The sequence below is a fragment of the Gymnodraco acuticeps genome, unplaced genomic scaffold (genome assembly GCF_902827175.1).
Source record: "Gymnodraco acuticeps unplaced genomic scaffold, fGymAcu1.1, whole genome shotgun sequence".
In the NCBI taxonomy this organism is placed as follows: domain Eukaryota; kingdom Metazoa; phylum Chordata; class Actinopteri; order Perciformes; family Bathydraconidae; genus Gymnodraco; species Gymnodraco acuticeps.
In genome coordinates, this window is record NW_022989947.1 from 3,532,650 (window position 1) to 3,556,948 (window position 24,299).

Here is a 24,299-nt window from a genome sequence, read left to right on the forward strand (position 1 = left end):
CTTCCTAAATCCTACATGTGGAACAAAAGAAAACACAATTATTACATCAGTTTAAATGTTCAATATACATATGTAATTTTAATTTTAAACTGTTGAATTTGAAATCAATAGAATTGATTAAAGTGCAGTGAGGCTGCTTTATGCATACATGGACTTGCATTTGAGTTATGAACATAGCCATAGTGTTATGTCAGAATGCCAGTGATGTGATTTTACAAATTAATTTCCTTTCTGGTAACTTACAAACTGCTAACAGTAGCACATAACAACCCTTTCTATGGCCAACAAAAACAACACATTTTATATTTAAACACATAAACAGACAACAATTCTACTCCTCACCTGTTTCAAAAGTATTTCTAGGAGGACTATGGGTTAGTCCAGCATGGGACCCCACTTTCAATTTGCTCCTATACTGTATACCCTATGTATTAGCCCTTGTAAGATCAGGTCTTCATTAATTGATTGATGAAGTTAAAAAGTAGTTTGTAATTTAGTTTGAGAGACTAACCTTAATTTACAAAGACTCCCCTGACCTATATCATTCTAATGTTTATATACATATATATTCAATAGATAATACAATAAATACAATATAAATAGATGAATAAGCTAATATTTCCTGTATTTAAGTCTGTCGAATAATGATGGGGCCTTTAATTGTTGAGGCGGGGCTAATAGAATCACGTCTTGAATCTACTATATCTTTGTTATGGCGAATATATCATGTTTTACAATAATATTTTAGATAATGCTGATACAACACTATAATACATCCATGGGATATTACCCAGTACATTTCCGTTTTTGTATACGGAAGTGGATTGAGTAGCGTAGATTTGGATTTTTCTTGAAAGGGGGATGTCAACACCGACGTGGCAACCTTAATGACAGCAGTAGTGGTGATGAAACGCCTAATCATAACCTCTCCACTCTCCGGACATGCTGGGACTGATCTCTGCGCTCTGGATGTGACCCTCCGGATGATAACAGAGAAACCCGAGACAGCCAGAGAAGCAGTGATGTCAGGCAGGTAAAAACGGTGTGATTTGACCATAGGATTTAACCCGCTGAAATGAGCGAGAGAGCCGAGATGAAAGGGCCCGTAACCCGCAGGAGGAGGACCACCATCACCGGCAGCGGACCGGTGAAACAAGCCAACGGGAGCAAGAGTCACGATGCCGGGGAGAAACCTCCACAGAGCCCCGGCGCTGAAGCCAAAACAGACGTTGTGTCCATGCATCCGAGTAACGGGAAGCCGGACAGAGAGATGGGGGCTTCGGAGCAGCAGCTCCCACACAGTCCGAGCAGAAAACACATGAGTGTGGTGGAGGAGTTTAACGAGAGACTCAGGTAACCTTTTAATACTTGAATGACGTTATGTGTCATTACTCATTAAGGTTGAACGTTTGTATAAAATCTGCGTTTATTTTGGATTTCCTTTTGCTGATTGCCATTTTTTGTGCCAGTTTATTATGATTGTCCTTTTCATTTATTCATTGTCCATGAACAGCTATTATTTGACATTTCATTTTCCTCCTCCATCTAAATATGCCAGAGTTAGCTATGAGTTTATTATCATTTGTAGTCAGGGGCGCCGCCAGGGATTTTGGGCCCCATGAAAATATATCACATTGGGCCCCACCACCAGGCACAGGCCACTTTGTTTATAAATTACCTCGAGGGCCGTACCAAATGGTCTAGCGGTCCTTATACGGCCCGGGGGCCGGATGTTCCCCACCCCTGCTTTAATATAATAACATTAGTATAAATATCATAACCAAAATGTCTGTGATTAACATTTTGTTTACAGACTGATCACTCAATGCTTCAAACTGTCCATCATCCTAAATAGACTAAAAGCAGTTTTTTGTTTTATATAGATCATTGGCTATGTGGGAAAATACTGTGTTTGAAATGTATAATTTAAATTAGATGTTAGCTTTTTGTTATATATATATATATATATATTGTATTCCAGTCTCCCTTCAGATATGTTAAGTGGCATGTCATTCAACACAATGCTGCTCACCTCCTTCAGTTGGGAGAAAAGCTGGTTCAGGTTCAGCCTTATGGGGGGACAGGGCTGCTGAGCCTAAAGATGGATCTGTTGGTCCTGGCACCAGGGGGAGGGACAACTGATTTAGTATGAATAGGCGCTAAAAATGTGCCTGCATTTATTAAAGGTAGGTAGGTAAGAATGGAGAAACCAGCTCGACTGCGCTAGAATTTGAAAGTATATATGGAGTCAGATTTGGGTCAATATTCTCGCGCGTAAAACAAGCTACTCACGAGCGGAAAATGTGCTTTTACACGCGCATAAAATGACCCTCGCGCGCAGATTAAACCCCCGCGAGCGGCTCTGCGCCCGCGAGCGGCTCTGCGCCCGCGAGCGGCTCTGCGCCCGCGAGCGGCTCTGCGCTCGCTCGCGAGAGAGACAGCCCTCTTGCTTGCTCGCGGGAGTGTCAGCCTCGCGGAGTCTGTCTACGCGCGCGTGAAAAGTTTCTGGCACTTTGGGGCGGAGCCACTGGACTTTGATTGACAGCTGCCAGGAAATCCGGGGTTGCCAGGTTTGATAAATGCCTGAACTACCAAGAGCCGAGCAGTGACGGCAGCAAAATCTAGGTGCGTACAGCAGACAGTAGCTAGCAGTTTTCGACGGACACAGCCCACTGACAAATATATTGTTTTATATCAAATTAATGTATATTACATTACATTACATTGCATTTAGCTGACGCTTGTATCCAAAGCTACTTACAATAAGTACATTCGACCAGGAAGACACAACCTTGAAGAAAACAGAATCATATATATATATATATATATATATATTAGCTGTACACTTTACGAATATAATAGCTTTTTATGGACAACTTTACCATTCAATCTCGTCCAACTGATTTTGCTGCCGTCACTGCTCGGCTCTTGGCAGTTCAGGCATTTATCAAACCTGGCAACCCCGGGTTTCCTGCCAGCTGTCAATCAAAGTCCAGTGGCTCCGCCCCAAAGTGCCAGAAACTTTTCACGCGTGCGTAGACAGACTCCGCGAGGCTGACACTCCCGCGAGCAAGCAAGAGGGCTGTCTCTCTCGCGAGCGAGCGCAGAGCCGCTCGCGGGCGCAGAGCCGCTCGCAGGGGTTTAATCTGCGCGCGAGGGTCATTTTATGCGCGTGTAAAAGCACATTTTCCGCTCGTGAGTAGCTTGTTTTACGCGTGAGAATATTGACCCAAATCTGACTCCATGGTACACAACCGAAAAAAATCTGCCCCTTCCTTCAGAGTTCCCTCCTCCAACACACACATGACCAATGAGGGCACGTGCACAGATGGAAGGCTGACAGGTAGGTAGGCCATCCAGTCATTTTTGCCGGGCCAGCTCAGATGATTGGTCGTGCTTTTTACAGCGCCACGGCTTCCACAGATGACATTTTTGTATGTATTTATTGTCAAAGCATTTAATATATTCATTGCTATCGGGATGTTAAGAGCATTCCATGGAATGAACAAAAAGTGTTTCTGAAGTGAATTACCTACCATACCTTTTAAATATCAGCTAAAAGAGCAGTGAAATGAAAGACCTCTGAATTGTCTGTAAAGATATTAACAGTACTTAATGTCAGCTTAGTAAACAAAAAAACATTAGCTAACAGACTCATTTCCACCACTCATGGACCACACCCACCTTTTCTTGTGAAAAACTGGGTGACATACTGTCGCCCTTTAGTCCCTCTTTCTTGTCTTTCTCTCCTTTCTCTTCTTTTCTTAGAGCCTGACTTTGTTGGTCGTTGAGACATGGTACAACACACGTATGTAGGCTAAGTACTAGCATCCCTCCTCACATGCTTTCACTCTCTTTTGGAAGAAAATAAGTTAAATGAATCGTAAGTTTAGTGAGTACTTTATCAATATAACGTTATATTAATGTTAATTATTGAGGATTGATGAAAGGTTACTTACATTTGTTTTCTTAATGTTCTGAACATTTTGGGGCCCCTGTCAGTCACGGGCCCTTCGAATCGTCCTAACTTTTCACCCCCTTACCCCTGTTTGTAGTCTTTGGGCAGGCTATTACAAATAGTGGCCTAATACAATACAGTGCTGCATATAAAATGACACAAGCAGATTCATAAACAATGGAATATCAACCTTAGATCATTCCAACAATGATAATAAAATAACTTTATTTGTATAGCACATTAACAATCTGAGTTTACAAAGTGTTTAACTTTTGACTGACATAAGTCAAAAAGTTAATACAACTAAATAAAGCCAAGCTAATAAAGGTTTAGTTACGTGTCACCTTGTACATCATTTGTTTAGGTTAGAAGAGTGGAAGCATCTCTAGATGCATTTTCATATTAAACCAAGTATTTATGCGGGTGTATTTTTGTAATGTTAAGAAAGGTATACATTAAGCAGCCCTTCTTGAGATGACACTTTGACTTTATAAAAGATGGAGAGGCTAGCTTTAAGTTTAAATACATGTCAAAAAGTAGGTAGTACGCATGAGTTAGAACAGATATTGTGATAGAAGACACAATAGCCTGACCTTTACCCAGATATGTCCTCCTCACCTTTGATACATTGCATTGTTATAAGAAGGAAGCCACTCTGTCTTATTGTTGTAACCAAGTTGCTGGCTGGTGTTCAACAATATATTTTGCAGTGTAAGATATAAACATTGGTAACCTTGGGCACTAAAGTGATGCAGCCATAATATGGAAATGAATTGATTGTAATTCACATTATAGTCCTGAGTAATACTTTCCTGTGTTACAGTAGCAGTGAGTCAACAAAGGCATATGTGCTTCAGCAATCCTTTGAGGAACCCTTCTACTCTTTCCTCTCTTTAAATGCTAATTTTCTTCCTTCCTTCCTTCCCTCAAATCACTCATGTCTCTTAACCTCATATTCTCCTCTGCTTCTCCACATTACGTTCCTCCTCTTCCTTTATTTTCAAGTTCTCCCTCCTACTGTTTGTTCTTTACTTCTTGCTCCCTGTTTGCCTCTCCCTTGTCATTCACTTCTGCTCCGTTATCTCAGTCACGTGGGGTTGTGTAAAGAATTCTTGCCTGATGAATAGCCTCAGTTTTCACAATGAACTTTGGACAATTTGGTCAGTACATTTAACCTACATTTTCACAACTCCGCCAGTGCCTGGTGCATTTGTAGGACTAAGTTGGTTTGCACAAACAATGTGTCTTTGTGATTTGGTGCATAACAAGAAACATAATGTGAAAGTAAAGAGATAACATAAAATACAACTCTATATAATAGAAAATAAATACCTATAACGTAGATCTGTTTTAGGTGGGCCATCATTACTGTCCTCTCAAATCATGAATTGATTTGGGAAGAAACTTTGTTTATAAACCTGTTTAATGTAAACATTATTCCTTCTTCATAAAAGTTAATTTCTATTATAGAATGTTCAATTAAAGAATCAAGATGCAGTTGAATGTATATTAATGGAGGTATGAGAGCAACTTGAGGGACGTTACCAAAGATTTCATCCCTGAGCCTGTGTAGGTAAACAGACAGAAAGGAATTTAAAGAGCTTGATTAGCCCTAAACATTTCTACCTTGTCAATAAAACTGTTGACTTTGTGTTTCCACGTAGCTGTCACGTCCTCCAGGAGTCTCTCTTAAGTTCAGCCAGTGGCTACAGCAACTACAGAGGAATCCTCAACTGGTGTGTTGTCATGCTGGTGAGTCAAACTGCGTGTGCATTCAGGACTTAAAATGTACTTTCAACTTTTGAGCAATGTAAACCATGACTAAATATTAAACCTCTTGAAATTGAAATGTTTGTGGAACCAAACAAATACCTCTAAATGAAAACATGCTTTGACATGCACTCAATAATTGTCTCTTTCATGTCTTTACATTACCCCAAATTACTGTTTGTGGCCTTTTGTAGCTGATGTTCTTCACATTATCATAAAAATAGCCAGTTGCATATCCTTCTATTTGTCACTCTCTCTTTCTATTAGTCTTTCTCACACAAACGCATGTACAGTATATCATAGCAGCACATATAACTGAGGCACAGGTTATATATGTCATTGCTTTAACAACAGAATAAGAATTGCCAGTCCGCACTAACTAGTCCACACTAAACAGTCACACTCTCAACTGTTTGAGTTGTCAGATAAGTCGTTTTTGTTGTATCTCTTTACATTTGTAGATCCAGCACATGATATGCATTCACATTTTTCTTTCTTTTCATTACTTTCTTGTTTCTACAACCTTGATCAAAATTGTTGGTGGTGGTGGTGGGTGGATTATTCATAGTTTAATACCAGTGAGTTTACTTTGAAAAGTATATTGAGCGTTCACTCTCAGCAGAAGTTGACCTAATGTCAGCTGTTCATGTATTTAGGGTGTTCTGATATACCTGCAGTGAAAATAACAAAGATTGAAGTGACAGACACGTTAAGCACACATTTAATAAAAAGGTTAATATAAACACATGAAGGGAGTTTTCTATGGTTGCATGACAGATGATTTTAGGCTGAAAAATATGAAGCATCTCTGAACACATACAAATACTGTGTATGAAGGGTTAAACTAAGTATCATCTCTAATTTGACCTATGTCCATCAGTATTATATGCTTTCAATGTTAAATCCTTGTTTTTAATAACATTTTAACATCCCTCACAAGCCTGATGGATGTTTCCTAGACCTAGAGTATCTCCTGATTGACCAATGAAGTTGGTTCTTGTTTTTAAATTAAAAAATAAAACATGATCCCTAGAGATTATTCTTTTAGCAGGGACGTTCCTATTTATAGCCCCGAAAAAAAAGCCAGTGTGCATGACACATCTTTAGCAAGTACAAATCGTAATCATGATGTGAAGATTAACTTGAAAACAGAAATATACCTATTTGCAAATGACATGATACATGGTACATGATACATGGTACATGACAAGCACTCTAAATGAAATGTAAAAAATGGCATAATTCGCTACAGATGTGCAGCTGCTGTTTAATGTTGAAGATGCAGTGGGAAATAGGCCAGTTTCAGGATGTACTGTGGTCTGTATCATCTACTGTATGTCAGAGACTCTAGTTGTGGCTGTGGCTTTTGTACCTTAAAGCAAAACTTAAATATTAGTTAATGTGAGACCTTTAACCAAGTTGCACACCCTATGTTAGGGACACATGCTGGAGACCTTTAGTCCGTCCTTTGGGGGTCTTCAATGTTGTGTTGAAATACTGATCTCAGTCGTATCACAGCCAAATATGCCCCCCTGGGCCGAGGTCACTTCAGGACAACAAGTTCTTTTTCAGAACAAAATGGCTAAATTCAAGTGTGTGTGTCTCCAAAGGCGCCCTCTGAACATCCAATCACCGCTAGTAGTCTGATACACGTGGAGGATACAAATATCCAGTTAGCCATAATCCTAAAGAAATTGAAAAAGGCATCTCATCTAAGCCTTAAACTTGTGTGTATTTCCAGTTTTTTTTTTTCTAAATCAGGTCTATGTTTACACTTCTGTGACAGGATTAATTCCATCTATGAAAGTTTATATTGCTGTAACGACCACGGCCTCTACTTTGTGGTCACAAGAGACGGTTGTCTCCGCTCGGTTCAGACTGTTTTTAGGAAGCCTCTAGGATTAGACTTTAAGAGTGTAAAGTGGAACCACAGAGACTTGTGGGTGTGTGCATTTACCAGCTTAGTCCTCCATAACCAGAACCCTCGTCTAATTTCCTAAAATGTCAGCTGCAGGGGCACATGCAGATGAGAGCGTTAATGTGTTGTACTTGTTATACTTCATTTAAACTCTCTGAATGCTGTAACCAAGTGTTTAGAAATAAAGCACTTCATTCACAACATTAACTTAAGGCGGTAGACAAAATAATAAAACAAGATAAATCCATTAGCTGCCTTCAGGACAGCTTTTAAATGGATAAAAGTATAAGCGTTACAGATGTTTACATTTGGTAACAGAGAAATCCATGAAAAGAGTGTGACCTCATTTGGATGTTCATGGAAGCACTTTTGAATCTGGTTTTCTAAAATGGCCTCATGTTTCCCATTTCTTACACAAGCCATTGTCAGAATGTAATGCCATATGAGAATGTCATACAGGATCCATGTTGTCCTTGGTCGACAGCCATAAACCTGTCCTTTTAAAGGTTTAAATACCTCACTAACAAGACACACGCACATTTAGATTGGTGCTTAAACATCTGTTCTAGCAAACCAACACAAACAGTGCTTTAAGATGCTGTTCATGCTTGTTCAGAAGGCATAAACATTATACAAAAAGGTAGTAAGACAGTGAAGATATTTGGGATAAGATGCAGTTTTGATACTTGACAATACAAATGATCATCCTGGATATGGTACAAGCAATTGATGCTGTATTGTTCCCATGCACAGCACTTTAACAGTTAGGACAGTGCATAGAACATCTAAATGTAGCGCCCATTTGCAGATTTTCTGAGCATACCACGGTTGTTAAAACAGATTACTGTCAACAAATAGTTTGGCCAGTTTCTTTCTACAACATTTATTTAACTATTAATACAGACTGCTGTTTATGGGGAACATGTCATTTGTATTGCTGTGTGTCAAAGGAAACCGTTTAATAGAAGCCCTCTGATGGAAAATGTTTGATGATTCAGTCATGGGGTGGTGGGGCGAAGTCGATAGGGACTTGGCTTGGCAACTGGAAAGTCACCAGTTCAAGTCCCGGCAAGACCAAGTGCTACCGAGGTGTCCCTGAACAAGGCACCGTTCCCCACACTGCTCCCCGGGCGCCGTTCAAAATGGCAGCACACTGCTCCTAACACAGGATGGGTCAAATGCAGAGAAACAATTTCCCCACGAGGGATTAATAAAAGTCCATCTTTTTCTTTTTGTTGGCCCCAGTCATCTCAGGTTAGCTTTCCATGGCAAGCTAAAGTTCAGCCAACCCCAGCAGCTCTTTCTATTTTTAAACTAACCCTCTACTATTCACAGGACACAGAGATGGCTTTTATTCAGACAGATTTTTATCAAAACTTTATCGTCTCCTTAATCTTGTTTATACAGTAACATAAATGTTTAGAAATATAAAACAGATTATTTAGATGAGTTGATTCTAAAGATTATGGATGTAGTCATAATTATCAATTTTAACATCTTATCATTGGTGTTTTATTACTGAAGAAATGTGTTTAGGATTTAAAATATAATAAGATAAGAAAAATTGACATCATATAAATAACCTTTGGGTACTAAAATATGTGATTTAACAATGCAATGGATAATCAATACATCTTTGAAAATAGGTTCCAGGACAAACTTCCAAACTGTGATAACGGCTCGATAGAAATGTTTTTAGTTGTTGTAGGTTCAGTTAATATAGGCTCCCCCCCCCGCTGAAGTGTCTTTGAGCAAGACACTGAGTTGCCTCCGTCTCCCGGTGTGTTGTTCTGTATCTGCCTTCGCACACTGACCTCTCTCCAGACAGGGACAACAGAGAAGACACATTTTAAGTGGAATTATTGCTAAATCAGATTTTGTAATGCTCTATAAATGCTCTGGACAGACCAGTGTCCCAACAGTCGTGTATTACATTGTGGTCAAGTCTTGTCCATGCTGAAGGTTACTAAGGCAAAGGTATCTGTTTTGGACAAAAGACGTGGGTCAATCAAAAGCACATTGCTGCAGGATCTTGGCAGAGCAGTGTGCTAAGTTGTAACATGCCACATTATCACCATGACCTTATCATGTGTCCCACCCTCACTGTCCCTTAAACTCATTGGCCATAACAATGATTTTTTTTAAATGAATACATGCTATACATACACAAGCATTTTTGGCTCTTTGTGGTTGGTAAGCTTTATCTAAGAAAGCTCAGATAACAGATGGACTTGGACCTTGACCTTTAATACATAATATAATGATAACTATTTTTACTTGACTGTTTTTAAGAGAAGGAGTTAAGCAGCAGGGTGTGACAGTTATCACGGTGTGATAGCAGCAGAAACATTTGTCTAAACACAGCTCTGATCTATGAAGGTGTTTGAACAGATTGTGTAGATATGAATATGTTACAGCTTGTTCTTGTGTGTTTTCTGGGCAGTGACTACCATCTTAAGTCAGAGATGTAAATGGGAAAATCCTCTTTCTGTGTTTGCTTTGAACAAAAACTCACCCTAATTCAGTGGTTCTCAAACTTTTTCTGTCAGGCCCCCCCTTTGGAGAAAAAAAAAAGTCGGGCCCCCCCAACACAAATAGTCAGGCTCAGTGGCGGCGCCAGAGATTTATTTTGGGGGTGCTGTGGGGTAGCTTGACGTTTCATAGAGGGTGCTCAAACATTTAGGGTTTCCCATTAATGTACCGGGCGCTACAGTGGAATTTTCTACTGCAACAATCCCCACGCAAATACACAATGGTCCCGCGACTGTTACAATGAAGGCTCGATAATCAGCTCACGGCATATAGGTGTAAGCAGGGGTAAAGTGCTATTTTTATAGGTGGTGTGTGCATGGACCTCACATAGGGGGGTCCGGGGGCAAGCTCCCCCGGGAAGATTTATTTTTAAATATTGAAGTTAAAAGCATCAATCTGGTGCACTTTGAGAGCAACATGGAGAGATCTATGGATACCTCTCTCAACACCCATTTGAAACAGAACTGTAAACAGATTTACTTTTTCTTTATGGATATTTTACAAATCATCCTTTTAAACTTTATTCTTTTTTTACTGTCATATAGTATTTCATACCTGTTTTTCATTTATTCTCTTATTTTTGTATAACTATAATGATCATATAAACGTGTGCCTCGGAAATAATTGTTTACATTAATGGTGACCAAAACGTTTGAGACCCACTGAGATAACACTGACAGAGTCCTTTAGCTCACTGAGTCTCTCAGTCTGACAGGAGAGGACTCTCCTCCACTTTGTTGTTGAAAAAGCTCCTTATATTCGTTAGCATAGCTCGCTAGCACCAGAAGCTAACAACAACGATCTCCAGTAGCCTACCGGTGCGCTCTCTCTCGCTCGTGCACACAAAATGGCTCGTTTCACACACACACACACACACACAGTCGAGCTTTAATGAAACACAGAGACCCAGATGTAATAGTACTGTACTGCATTATATTATTTTCGAATCAATAATTTTTCTAATTATGATTTTTTTTTTTTTATTATGATTTTTTTTTTTTTTTTTTATAACCATTTTTCCTCCTTGTCTCTCGTGCCCCCCCTGGCATGCCTCTGCACCCCCCAGGGGGGGCGCGCCCCCCACTTTGAGAACCACTGCCCTAATTGCACAAACAAATGCATTGAACCATATAGACTCCTCATTAGCAGAGCTGTGGCAAAAGAAAAATAATAAACCAGATTTTTAGGAGAAGGCTAGAAATACTTTTGGGGAAACAAATGCTAGATGCAATCAAAACAATTTAATAATTATTTTCATTAGCCGTTAATCTGCCAATTAGATTAGGTCAGAATCCTTTGGTCTATAGAATGCCAGAAAACAGTGAAAAAAGTTCAAAGTCAAAAGTCCAAGATGTTTTGTGAGCCACCTCCAAAAGATATTCTTTAATGTCATTATTTGCAAGGCTACGAACGTCATTTTCTGCTATTTTCTGATGAAAAACTAGCATTTAATCAATGATTAAAATGGTTGATTTACGATTATAGTTGATGGAACACAATGTAACATCAGGTTGAGTAGCTGACTAATCGTTTGAGCTCTTACTCTCTTTCAGGTGCTGAGCAATGCACGCCTATTCTTAGAGAACATTATTAAGTGAGTATACACACACACACACACACACACACACACACACACACACACACACACACACACACACACACACACACACACATATTTACATGTTGTCTTAGGTGTTGTCACAACCCACTCCCATTCAATTGAACCAATGGCCATCACTTCACCACTACTTTATTTTACATGTTTTCTATTAAATATAGATATAAAACAGTTGCTTTGCTAGCTGCCCATCCTAGAGGTTTCATTCCTTTCACTCTTACACCAAACGTTTACCTGAATGCACCTATCTTAAACCTTAAACAAACAAACATGTTTGCCTCCTATCTAAATAAGACCATTTCTAAATGATGCCTGGTGGTATTATTCATTTCATATGTTCTCTCTCTAATGTAGGTATGGTATCTTGGTCGACCCTATCCAAGTAGTGTCTCTCTTCTTGAAGGACCCCTATAGCTGGCCAGCAGCTTGCCTCATCATTGGTATGGAGCATTTTTTTACTGCCTCAATGTCAACATTTTCAACAGACCTTGAATGCCTCATAGCGATTTGTCCTTCTCTGACCTCAGGGTTGATTTTCTAGTTGAAGTTAGCAAACCTGTATACCCTGAATCTAAATCCAAGTGTTGTTGTTGAATGAAATAAATCATGCGTTATAGCCTCGCCATGTCCCAAATGGCTGATCTGATTCGGTATGTAATCACCGATTTAATGAGCCAGATGCTCAATGATAGCATATTGTGAGTGCCTCTCTTGGATTTTGTAGCATAGCTGTTATTAATTATTTACCCAAAGAAGGTTGATTCCAGACATTGTCTATTTGCTGACACCAGCCTCATAGTTGTCCTCAGCAGGCGCCAGTTCCTCCGTGCCTTTGTCTGTGTTAAATGGTGTTTGAGATGAGTTTGTAAATTCTGTGTTTCAGCGTCTAATGTGTTCATCCTAGCAACCTTGTACACTGAGAGGCGCCTGGCTGTGGTGAGTAATTACAATGATTTGCATATATTTTCCTAGTTTCAATTTATGGTAAATTATGGTTGGGTTTACAAATTAGTTTTGGTTTGTAACCCAGTGTATAAATAACCTTTTTTAATGATTCTGTAGAACATTTTGCTTCACATTTAGATGACCTGTTGGGAGAAAGTAGGTTTATTTTTCATTTATCATTCAGGGGACGCCCATCAAAGAGCTGCAATACACATCATTCCTACATTCACAGCCCCTCCCCTCTTTATACCTGCTCTTCAGTCTGATTAGAAAACCACTCCTGGTTTAGATTAGATAACATATTATCCAAATCACTTCTGATCATATTCTATATGTTAAAAGGACATTGGATCTATAGAAAAAATTGTGTTTCAGATCAAATGTTTTTATAATGTAAGACTGTTTTTCTTTCATCATTCCTAGGGTACCATTTCTCAAAGGACAGGAGGGATTCTTCACATTTTTAACCTGACATCCATTTTGATCTTCCCTGCAGCAACTGTACTCACTCTTACATCCATGACCCCAGGTACATACTTAATACAGTAAATACACAATCATATTTTAAGACGTTAATAAGACATTTTGGTTAAGAATGAGTTTTTCGTGTTTGTGTTTCAGTGGGTGGTATACTCTCCCTAGGAGCCTACTCAATTCTGTTTCTCAAGCTGTACTCCTACCAAGACACCAACAGGTGGTGTCGACAAATCAGACAAATGAAAGCCAAAAGACTAACACGATCATACTCATGTAAGTATATCGGAACGTATAAGGAATATTAACAGGATTGTCTGGAGGCTCGCACATAAAATACCTAAAATACAGTACACTGAACATAAGAGCTGCTCCATTAGAGATGCTAATAATGGCTGGATAAAGTTTAAAACAAGACATTTACAGAAATGTAAGTGTACACTCAACAGGATTATCTTGTTTTTATTGTTTATTACTGTGCTGCTACCACCATCTAGTGGTGACAGGAAAATCTGCACGTCATGCACTGACAGTTGTGTCTCTTGAATAGCTGTCAACGTTTTGTTAGCATTTTGAAGCTATTTTTATCTTAGATTCAACTTAATAAGTTCACCTCCTCACTGTAAGAGTTGGGATAAACCGAAAACACACAGAGTAACCTTGTGTATTTATAATGTTTATGATGGGAAAACATTGATTGAGATAAGTGTGTGAGAATAAAAGTCTTCATTTTGATGTGTCTGTGTTTTTCAGGTCCATCTGTGGCACAATCCAATGGTTCAGCAGTTCAAAGTCATGTCTCCTACCCCTGGCAACCTCACCCACAGAGGTAACCCATGGAGATAAGCGTCACCTTTTGTAAATGAAATAAAATATTTTTGAATTAACATTCTGTTCCTTTTTTGTCTTTAGACATGTACTACTTTGTCTTTGCCCCTACTCTCTGCTACCAGCTCAACTTCCCACGCTCACGTCGAATACGCATAAGGTTCCTGATGAGAAGACTTTTTGAAATGGTGAGAGGGAACACACACACACACACACACACACACACACACACACACACACACACACAAACTCACTTATTGCGTTTTGTTTTGTATGTTTATTTAAAATGAGATGGTGGACAATGAAACAGACATGCATGTTAACATGTTTTCATTTTGACTCTTTCTTGTAGCTTTTCTTCATGCAGCTGTTGGTGGGGTTGATACAGCAGGTAGGTTGAATTCTAACACTGCTTCAATCATGCAGACGTTCAGGAAATATTACAATATTTTCCTATCAGATCAGTTTTCATCCTTTAAACAAGCTAAGTCATTTCCTTTGTGTCTTCCAGTGGATGGTTCCCACAATACAGAACTCAATGAAACCATTCCAGGTGAGTACACACACACACACACACACACACACACACACACACACACACACACACACACACACACACACACACACACACACACACACACACACACACACACACACACACACACACACACACACACACACACACACACTACTGTACTTTACATGTTATACACTATCAGACATCATACAAAATGTAATGTTTGTGTCTCTCACAGGAAATGGACTTTTCAAGGATGGTCGAGCGCCTCTTAAAGTTAGCTGTGAGTATCTTGACGTACTGTAGTTACACTAAACAGATCTATGTCCTGTCATAACCTTATATTTATCATTAAAAAATGAAAATAATACACTTTAACCACTTAATCTTGTGTAAAATGAGGTTGTCTCCTATTGTGTCTGTCTCATACTGTATGATTATTAGGACTGTAAAACCCAACCAACCATATGACCATACCATACTTCTCCTAACTACTCCCATGACCCTCTCCTCCCCCCCTCTTCCTCTCCCAGGTCCCTAACCATTTGATATGGTTAATATTCTTCTATTGGTTTTTCCACTCCTGTTTGAACTTTGTGGCAGAGCTGCTGCAGTTTGGAGACAGACAGTTCTACAAAGACTGGTGGTGAGCAGAAGGATCATTCAATCACACACAATGACATATTACATACAGTATGCAGTCACACCTAAACCTTGTGATCATTTTGAGTTTGTCTCATTTAATCTTAAAAGTAATTTGGTACTGTACCATGTGCCCCACATAGGGTTGCCAACTTCCAGAAATGGAAAAACGGGACACAGGCATTTTTTTCCTGGCGGATTTAGTTACTTTTTTTTGTTACTTTATTTCGGTTTTAGGGTTAGGGTTATGTTATTTCATTATTTTGGGGGAGCCAGCCCACTAGGGTTCGAAACCCCCCAAAAACCCTCAAAATGCATAGAAAACTATGCATACCTATAGCACAATACAAACACAATGGTCTTACACCTGCATTAGGCTACTACATCACATTGTACATCAGCATGTTCAAATCGGATAGGTGGGCACTAGGGACATCTGGGCACCTCGATGTACAATTGGCTATTTTGTCCAAAATGTTAAAAAATAAATATTTGAAAAATGGTATTAAGTAATGCAAAGTATACATGATGTGAACATGCACGGTACATCATTATTAGACTTAATGTTATCCTTCAACCTACCATTTTCCCATCAATCCACACACACGCACACACGCACACACACACACACACACACACACACACACACACACAGAAGACCCGAGACAGATCTCCACTCACGGGCTTTACCCAACTGTGTTTTTCTTCCACTGTTTGTTGTAAGACACAAGTCTTTTCTTTTTAGAAGGGCCAGGGACCAGAACCACATCCTCTCTCTCTTCTCCTCTTTCATCATCACCTCCTCCACCGGCAGCGCTCATTTTCTCACACGACTGAACAGGCTGACATGCCACACAAACAATGATGCCGCACCCGCGGCCCACCGGAGAAAATCTCACACACACACGTGCGAGCATTGTGCCTGCCCTGTCAACTGAGCGGTCCTAGTGCCCTTCGGATACAGCACACAAACACACAGGCACGCAGCCAGACACACTGCATTGCGCGCAAACGGAAACATATTTTTTATTTTTCCCTTTACACGGGAATCCCGGACAAACAAAGTCCCGTACGGGACACGCCCCTTTTGGCTCAAATACGGGACGTCCCGGCTAGCCCCACATAACACAGGAACAAACGCGTATTTATTAAGACATACGTAGTCGTTCAGAAAACCCAATTGTCTTGATGTCAAACTCTCAATCTGTGCCATTCTTGTTCATTTCAGGAACTCTGAGACTGTCACATATTTTTGGAGCAACTGGAATATCCCAGTTTACAAGTGGTGTCTGAGGTGAGCACCAAAACTTGCACTAGAATTATTACCATGGTTGATGTTTGGATCACAATATTATTGCCGTGTGTATGAAATAAAATCAAGGTGTTGCCCGGCATTCATTTGAGGTTATAGTTTTTATTTTTATTGAAAAGATAAAGGTCAGTGTAATGTGTTGGTTGTCTTCGTCTTTGTGTGTTACAGACACTTTTATAAGCCAATGTTGAGAAAGGGGGTCAACAAGTTTCTGGCACGTACCGCCGTCTTCCTGATGTCTGCCTTCTTCCACGAGGTAAAGCAAAAGCAATCACTCTTCCTGTGTCACACTAACCACTAAATTCTACAAACATATCATTCAGAAAGGATTCAGACCACTATGCAAAAATCATTCAAATTCATAAATCTAAACTCACTGTGATATCTCAGGGATTTATTTTTAATACTTTTTCAGAATTATTAGAGTGTTAAAGGTGGGGTAAGTCATTTTGGAGAAACCAGCTCGAGTGCGCTAGAATTTGAAAATACACAGCCGGAACAAATCTGCCACTTCCTTACAGAGCCCCTCCTCCAACACACACGAACGCGCACATGACCAATGAGGGCACGAGATAAGTTTGTGCCCCGATGGGAGGCTGACAGGCAGGTAGGCCATCCAGTTATTTTAGCCGGGCCGGCTAAAATGATTGGTCGTGCTTTTTACAGTACTACGGCTTCCACAGATGACATTTTTTTATGGATTTGTTGTCAAAGCACTTAAAATATTCAATGCTATCGGGATGTTAAGAGCATTCCATGGAATATAACAAAAAGTGTATCTCGAGCCGGTTTCTCAAACTTACCTACCCCACCTTTAATGGAATCAATTATTGTAGAATAAGCAGGGGCGGATCTAGACAAATATTCATGGAGTGGCAAGAGAGTGGCAGGAGATTTTGAGGGGTGGCATCCCCTGGCAGAAGTATATGCTGATTTAAATCGCAATCATATCAATCAATTAGGGGTGTAACGGTACACGTACCCATACAGAAATTATTCGGTACGGGCCCTTCGGTTTGGTACACGTGTGTACCAAAGGAATATAGCGTTAAACGTAAAAAATTGAGAACATGAACAACTTTCTGGAAGTAATCTCAGGTATATATCATAGAGCGACCAAGTCATTTCATTGGACGAGAGGCATACTATGAGAGCTGGTCACAGGGATGCGTTCAAATGTAGTCAGTAATTTGAGGAACGGTCAAAATGGCGAATGCAGATCAAGTTGAGCTCGAAAATCCTCCAGCATCATTGAAGTCTCCGGTTTGGGAACATTTTGGTTTCGCAGTTACGTACAAGGATGACGGACAAAGACAGGTGGACCGAACCAAAGCTGTTTGTCGGCATTGTTTAACTAACATTGGTTACGCGGCTGGCAATACATCAAACTTGCACACTCATATGAAAAGGCATCACCCGAACGTGAATATCACCGGTACCAAAAGAAAAAAGACTGAAGTGCAAACCCAACTCCCGCTAGCATTTAAGCCTCCACCACTCGCAAAAAGTTCAGACCGAGCCAAAGCTATTACAAACACCAAATATCCTTATGTTGCCATGTTAGCAAAGCGCTACCTGGCTGTATCTGCTACCTCTGTCCCTAGCGAGAGGGTGTTCTCCACAGCAGGAGACATTGTTAGTGCCAGCAGATCTGCCATTTCAGCAAGCAATGTGGACAAGTTCATCTTTCTTTAAAAAAACATGAAAATACAATGACAAGCAAGTCCTAATGTCAAGCTGGCTGCTTAGGTACTAGTACAGTACAGTTCAAATACAGATTATTTCAGTTCATCGAAATGCTGCACCTTAATGTTTATTTTACTATATTTTGTATTTATTTGAGTGAATATTCACAGTTTAATAATAATTAAAAACCCAAAACTAATAGTTTATGTTTTGTGAGTACTAGTACAGTAAAGTTCAAATACAGATTATTTCAGTTCATCGAAATGCTGCACCTTAATGTTTATTTTATTATATTTTGTATTTATTTGAATACATTATTCACAGTTTAATAATAATTAACAAATATATATATATATATTTAATGTTTTGCGATAATTTTTTCTGCTGTACCGAAAACGTACCGAACCGAACCGTGACCTAAAAACCGAGGTACGTACCGAACTGAAATGTTTGTGAACCGTTACACCCCTACAATCAATATTAACTTGGAAAGCCACAATATTAATATTTTAACTCAATGACATAGGTGATATTATTGTGGCACATCAGTAAAGCCTTACATATGCATATATAAGGTGGCAGACGTAATTTAATGAATTTTAACTGAATGAGTTTGTCTCACTCTTAGACCAGCAGGGGTACCAAATCTATGCAGACTGCTGCAATAAGTACATTAATTAACTGTCTCATTGATGTTTGTCTGAATGAATATGATACTATTAACAATCATATTATTCCTATCAGCTGTCAATCACTGTTAATAAATAATAATAATAATAATAATAGATTTAATTTGTTAGCGCTTTTACAGGTGCTCAAAGACGCTTTACAGATATAGTGAAGAACTGTTATGATTCACATATTCATTTATTATTGAATAAACTATATTTTTTGGAGGAGTTAATGATGAATGTTCATCAAGATGCTTGCTCACCCTCCTTCAAATTTGAAAAACAAGTAATTATATCATTATTGATATACAGTTACAACCTTGACTTTACATCAGAAAGAACAAACATTAAAGAAGTGACTAACTGCATCAGTTAGGGTTAAAAAACGTGTATTCAGCTAAAACATATACATCGCTGCAGTTATTGTCCAGTGGAAAGTTCTTACCTACTGGCCTAGTTAAATCAAAGTGGTTACTTTTTTTTGTCTGGGCAGTGTAGTTTTACACACCGTCTTATTTTACTTTCTCAGGACTTAAAACTGTTTTTTGGGGGCAGACCTCCACAAATAAAAAAATATATACACGCATACAAGGTCATCATCTTAACAGTTTGTTATGCTCATCGAGTCATCCGTGAGCAGAGCATCAAGTTGGCATGTCTATTACAGCTGAATGCGGCGATTACCATGTTGTTCAGCAAAACGCCTCACAAACTTATTAAGATCAACAGCTGTAGTGCGTTTTGATTCAATGCTGAGTACAGACTCTTCTCTGTCATTGTAGATCGCAACTACCTCATTCCTTCCGTCTACTTGAGTCCAAAAGGCTTCTCGTTTTGCGCCGTCCCCCAGTTCAAGTGAATTCGCCACCAATCATATTTCCACTCTCGCGCCAGGGCTGGGGGAGGGGTTACAAGACTCGCGTCTTGTGCTGCATTCACTTGCACTCGGACATTAGAGACTTTCTCTCAAATGTCCGATGAGCCACAACTTTTCTTTCAAAACAAAGATGCCAACTGGGGTGGCAGCTGGGGTGGCAAGGCTATTGTTTAGGGTGGCAGTTGCCACCCCATGCCACCCCGGTAGATCCGCCCCTGAGAATAAGGCATTAGAAATAAGCGGGTCTGAATAAAGTCTGAATGCCCTGTATCTGCTAATTCATCCTCCAGACATCTATCCTTTTTACTCGATGTCTGTACCTGAAATGGCCTTGTGTGTACAGTTGTCAGTTCAACAACTTAGACAGTAAAGTGAATCATGTCAAATGACAACAAATATTTTTACGCCATATTAAGCAGTGCAAATTCAAACTGTTATATGTAATTTAAAACTATGTTTTGTGTCAAAACTTTGATTCCTGAAGATGTTGTATCTGAGATATGAGTTTTCATTTGTTCCCTTCTCACAATAACTCATTTGCAATACATTTTGAGAGATGGTCTGTGTCTGATTGTATTCCTCTGTCTTTCTTCTTCAGTACCTGGTGAGCGTTCCTCTGAAGATGTTCAGACCGTGGGCCTTTATGGGAATGATGGCTCAGGTAAGACACACTGAACCGTCTATCACCTTTTCTCTCCTCTGCTGTAGGCAAAACACCCTTTGACCTCTGACCTTTAACCTCTCCAGGTTCCTCTGGCGTGGTTTGTGGGTCGTTTTCTTAACGGAAACTATGGCAACGCCGCAGTGTGGATCTCACTCATCATTGGCCAGCCTGTCGCTGTGTTGATGTACGTCCATGACTACTATGTCATTCATTATGGGAGCACGACATAGCACACACACACACAGTTTCACAGTCACACACATTAACATGTACAAGTCATGCTGAATACTCGCACACAGACACACACACACACACACACAACACACACACACACACACACACACACACAGACACACACACCACACACACATACACAACCTGCAGGACTACTCAAGGAGTTAAAGTTGAGTAGGTTGAGTGGACTTTATTAGAAAGCCCTGCTGATATGAATCTGTCAGTGAAAGCAGCAGAAAATAGTTTTTGCCTCGTGGATTTTTGCACTATAGAGAAATGAACTCAGGAAAGTATTCTTAGAACCTGAGAAGTGCTTGCTTTAAAGAGTATTCCTCTTTTATTAGGTCATTCCTTTGAAGTCAGGTCCAAAGTCTCCACCTGCTCTTAATATCTATATCTAGCATTGAAACGATTCAACTTTAAACAAACAAGTATTTCATTTCTAAGGTGTCCCAAAGTTGCCAAAATGGGCGATTGAAAATGTATGAGCTCAAACTAAGGTTAAGTGCAATATATAAAATGATAAGAGCACTTCGCTGCATTCAAAAGTGGAAACACTGCTTGCAAGCAGACCCCCTTTTGTTCTGGAATATGCGCAACAAATGTGAACCACTGCCGAGAAAAACACAGAAGAGGATCCTCAACAGAGCCTTGCTTTCAAAGGCAACAGGGGAAAGATGATGACAGATAAGTAGCCAATGCTTTAAAATTGCAATATTAGAAAGATCCCAGTGATTTAATAATTGTTTTCATAGTGTACATTCTGAGTCTCTCTTTTTGATCTTGTGCAGTTGTTGAGTATTACAGAAATGTGTATTTGAAGGATTTTTTTCAACAAAGATTTAAGGCAGGAAAGGAAAGAAAGAAGCTAAACAATGAGGGAGAAACTGTAGACTGATGTTTTTGTTTTTATTTGTACAATCGTGAACGTCCAGGCAGCCTTTCCTCTTCTGTTTCTCAACTCCAACGCCATCAATGCAAACTCTTTGTGTAACAGAACATGCTGCAGGTGTGTTTTCTGTTGGCTTAAGTGTCTCTTTTGTAATGCATTCGACTTATCAGAGGTTTTATTTTATACTTAGTCAAATGTTATGTGTCGGTACAACAGTTACATTGCACTAAATTATAACTGATGTGATGTATTATTTTGAACCAATAATTTAATGCAGTAAGTGATTTGCTGATTTGAACCAATGAATGTTTTTGCACTTTAAAGAGATGCATACGGAGCCCTAAAGGGACATTTTTTCTGGAGAAAGTTACCGCTGCGCCAAGGAGGAAGTGGAGCACACAGGAGGAGACAACCATTTCATTGCAGACTGTTATGTTTACGTGGGGAAATGGCAGTGCATACATTATTTGAGAGGGGGGATGTGAGTCTGTTTGTGCTCTGCTCAGCTCCGCTCTGTGTGTTCTGAGTGTTTGTTTCACCTTAAAACAGAGTCACGGACATTAATTCATAGATCAAAGCAGACTGGTTTACAGACTCTCCTGTTTTGCCAATCCGGTGCTTGAACAAATAGCTCTACACCCCAGGCTGAAATGTCCATCAAATTAAGTCTGAGTTCGAAATATATCTCAAATAATGTATACACTGTCATTTCCCCACGTAAACATAACAGTCTGCAATGAAATGGTTGTCTCCTGTGTGCTCCACTTCCTCCTTGGTGCACCGGTAACTTTCTAAAAAAAACACAACAAAAAGTCCCTTTAGGGGCTCCGTAGATGCATGCCGTTGACTAAAGCAATATATTTTTCAAATGTATTCTTTAAGATATATCAATCATGTGAGGAAAATATGTTTGGTAATTTGCTTGTTGATATTTTTGTTGTCCTATAAGGTGGGCTTAATTTCGGTTTGTTCCGATGTAGAACAGCAGCTGCAGTGGAAATAATGCCTTTTCATGCCATAGGTTTTTCAGTGTTCAAATTCTAAAGAAAATGATTGTCTTGGTTTAAAAAAAAAAAGATGCCAATACATATATGGATATATCCATACAAGAGTTAGATGCTCTGTCATTTTACATTTGTTTTAATCTGCTTTCCAAGTACACAGTGAAAGTTGACTCATCATGACAAATAATCTCCAAAGTTGTATTTAAATTAGTTTAGAGCAAATTTCAGGGAGAACACTGTTCAATCAGGAGAGACGGTTTCGATGTAAGAATACATATTTATTGCCAGGAATACAAAAATGAATGTAATGGAGTTTTGGCGATTAGGCCCAGTTGTGCAGGAGTATCATTCGGGAGGGGAAAACCGATCCGATGAAACCCCCCAGGTGAAAAAGGGGTGGAGGAGGGTTGCGTTTAAACCGTTTATACAGTCTATTGGTTGAGTCCATAGACTGTATATATAAAGAGTCACATGAAATGACAGCTGTCAGAGGGGGGGAGAGCAGATTTAAAAGGGTTAGCGGAGCGCTATGATAGGCTTGTGAGAATAGAGCGAAGTGATTGGTTAAGCTGGGGAGTGACGCTCCCGATCACTTATTGAGAGGAGAGAGAGTAGTAAATGAATGAGTAAAGAAGGTCTTCCTGGTTGAACTTGCGCTGAGCTTCATTTGTTAAATTCTACTACCAGTTATCAAAACTACTGAGTTTTGACATTCCTTATTCAAATGTGCCTGCTGTAAAACCACGGTGAAACTAGGTCTAAAGAATTCTATCAACCAATTGTTTTACGTCAAAAAAACAGAGGCCAAATACACCCATACCTTCATTTGTGTAGGCAATAGATTTATATTTAATGTTGTGAAACATTTGGAAATTGAAGACCTCCTGCACATATTCGAAATACCTGTTTAAATGCGACAGCTTATCACTTTAAGCGATATTTTGTATGCATTGATGAAAAGAAGATGTTTTTTGGAGAGCCATATTATCAGTTGGTCTTACCTGATTTTAAAAAATATGACCCAGTTTAAAATCTGTGTGGACTTTTGAATCAGTGAGCAGCAGATTGCATGTTTTTTTTAAAAATTTGTATTCATTGACAATTCACTGCAAAAAACTGCTACGGCAGCATCTTCCCAAAATACAATATGCATGTTTCATGGGTGGGGGAACTAGAATGCTAAACAATAAAATGACAAGTCGTCGGTATCAGTAATCACTGGCGAAATCCAATGGTACAGATGAACTCACAATGTAAAATGATAAATAGAAATGTAAAGAAATTATGCTTTTTCTCATTTTATAGGATGAGAAACTCGTTTTGTTCTGTGAAAAATGTTTTGTTTACAAGCTTACTTAAAGTCACAGGGTGCAGTCCTGAGTCCCAACCACAGCTTTAGATAGGATATGTTGCATCTCATGGCTCCTCCTTCTTTTGTGTGCTTTATTCACCTCATTATTCCTGTTTTCACAACATTACTGTACTGCATCTGTCCTTGCAATATGAGTTGAAATGCTGAAGATGCAGCTTTAAGCTAAACTGACTTTAGTTGTGAAATAAATGCAATACTAATCTGTTCATACTGTTCACAGAAATCCAAAGTGAAACAAAGACTATAATGTTTTTTGGGAATGCAAATCATTTCCCGAGCCTTTCACTTGAAATGTGTGTAATTTGATAAAGATTAATTATATTTGAAGAAAGGACTCGTCTCTTTTTGTTCGTTGCAGTTTGTTCATGGTTGGTATTTGACAGAC

At 39.3% G+C, this 24,299-nt stretch overlaps 1 protein-coding gene across 1 annotated transcript; it reads left to right on the plus strand.

Annotated features, from left to right (window-relative positions):
• The first annotated feature begins 897 nt into the window (after nucleotides 1-897).
• LOC117542601 (diacylglycerol O-acyltransferase 1-like) lies at nucleotides 898-24,241 on the plus strand. The gene is given in 18 exon segments (XM_034210366.1): nucleotides 898-1,353; nucleotides 5,623-5,710; nucleotides 11,732-11,772; nucleotides 12,151-12,236; nucleotides 12,680-12,732; nucleotides 13,165-13,270; nucleotides 13,363-13,491; nucleotides 13,969-14,021; nucleotides 14,023-14,044; nucleotides 14,128-14,231; nucleotides 14,396-14,434; nucleotides 14,555-14,596; nucleotides 14,799-14,843; nucleotides 15,094-15,206; nucleotides 16,431-16,496; nucleotides 16,683-16,770; nucleotides 20,347-20,409; nucleotides 20,496-24,241. Coding segments are annotated over 18 exon segments (1,563 nt in total). The 5' UTR covers nucleotides 898-1,075; the 3' UTR covers nucleotides 20,643-24,241.
• Nucleotides 24,242-24,299: the final 58 nt, after the last annotated feature.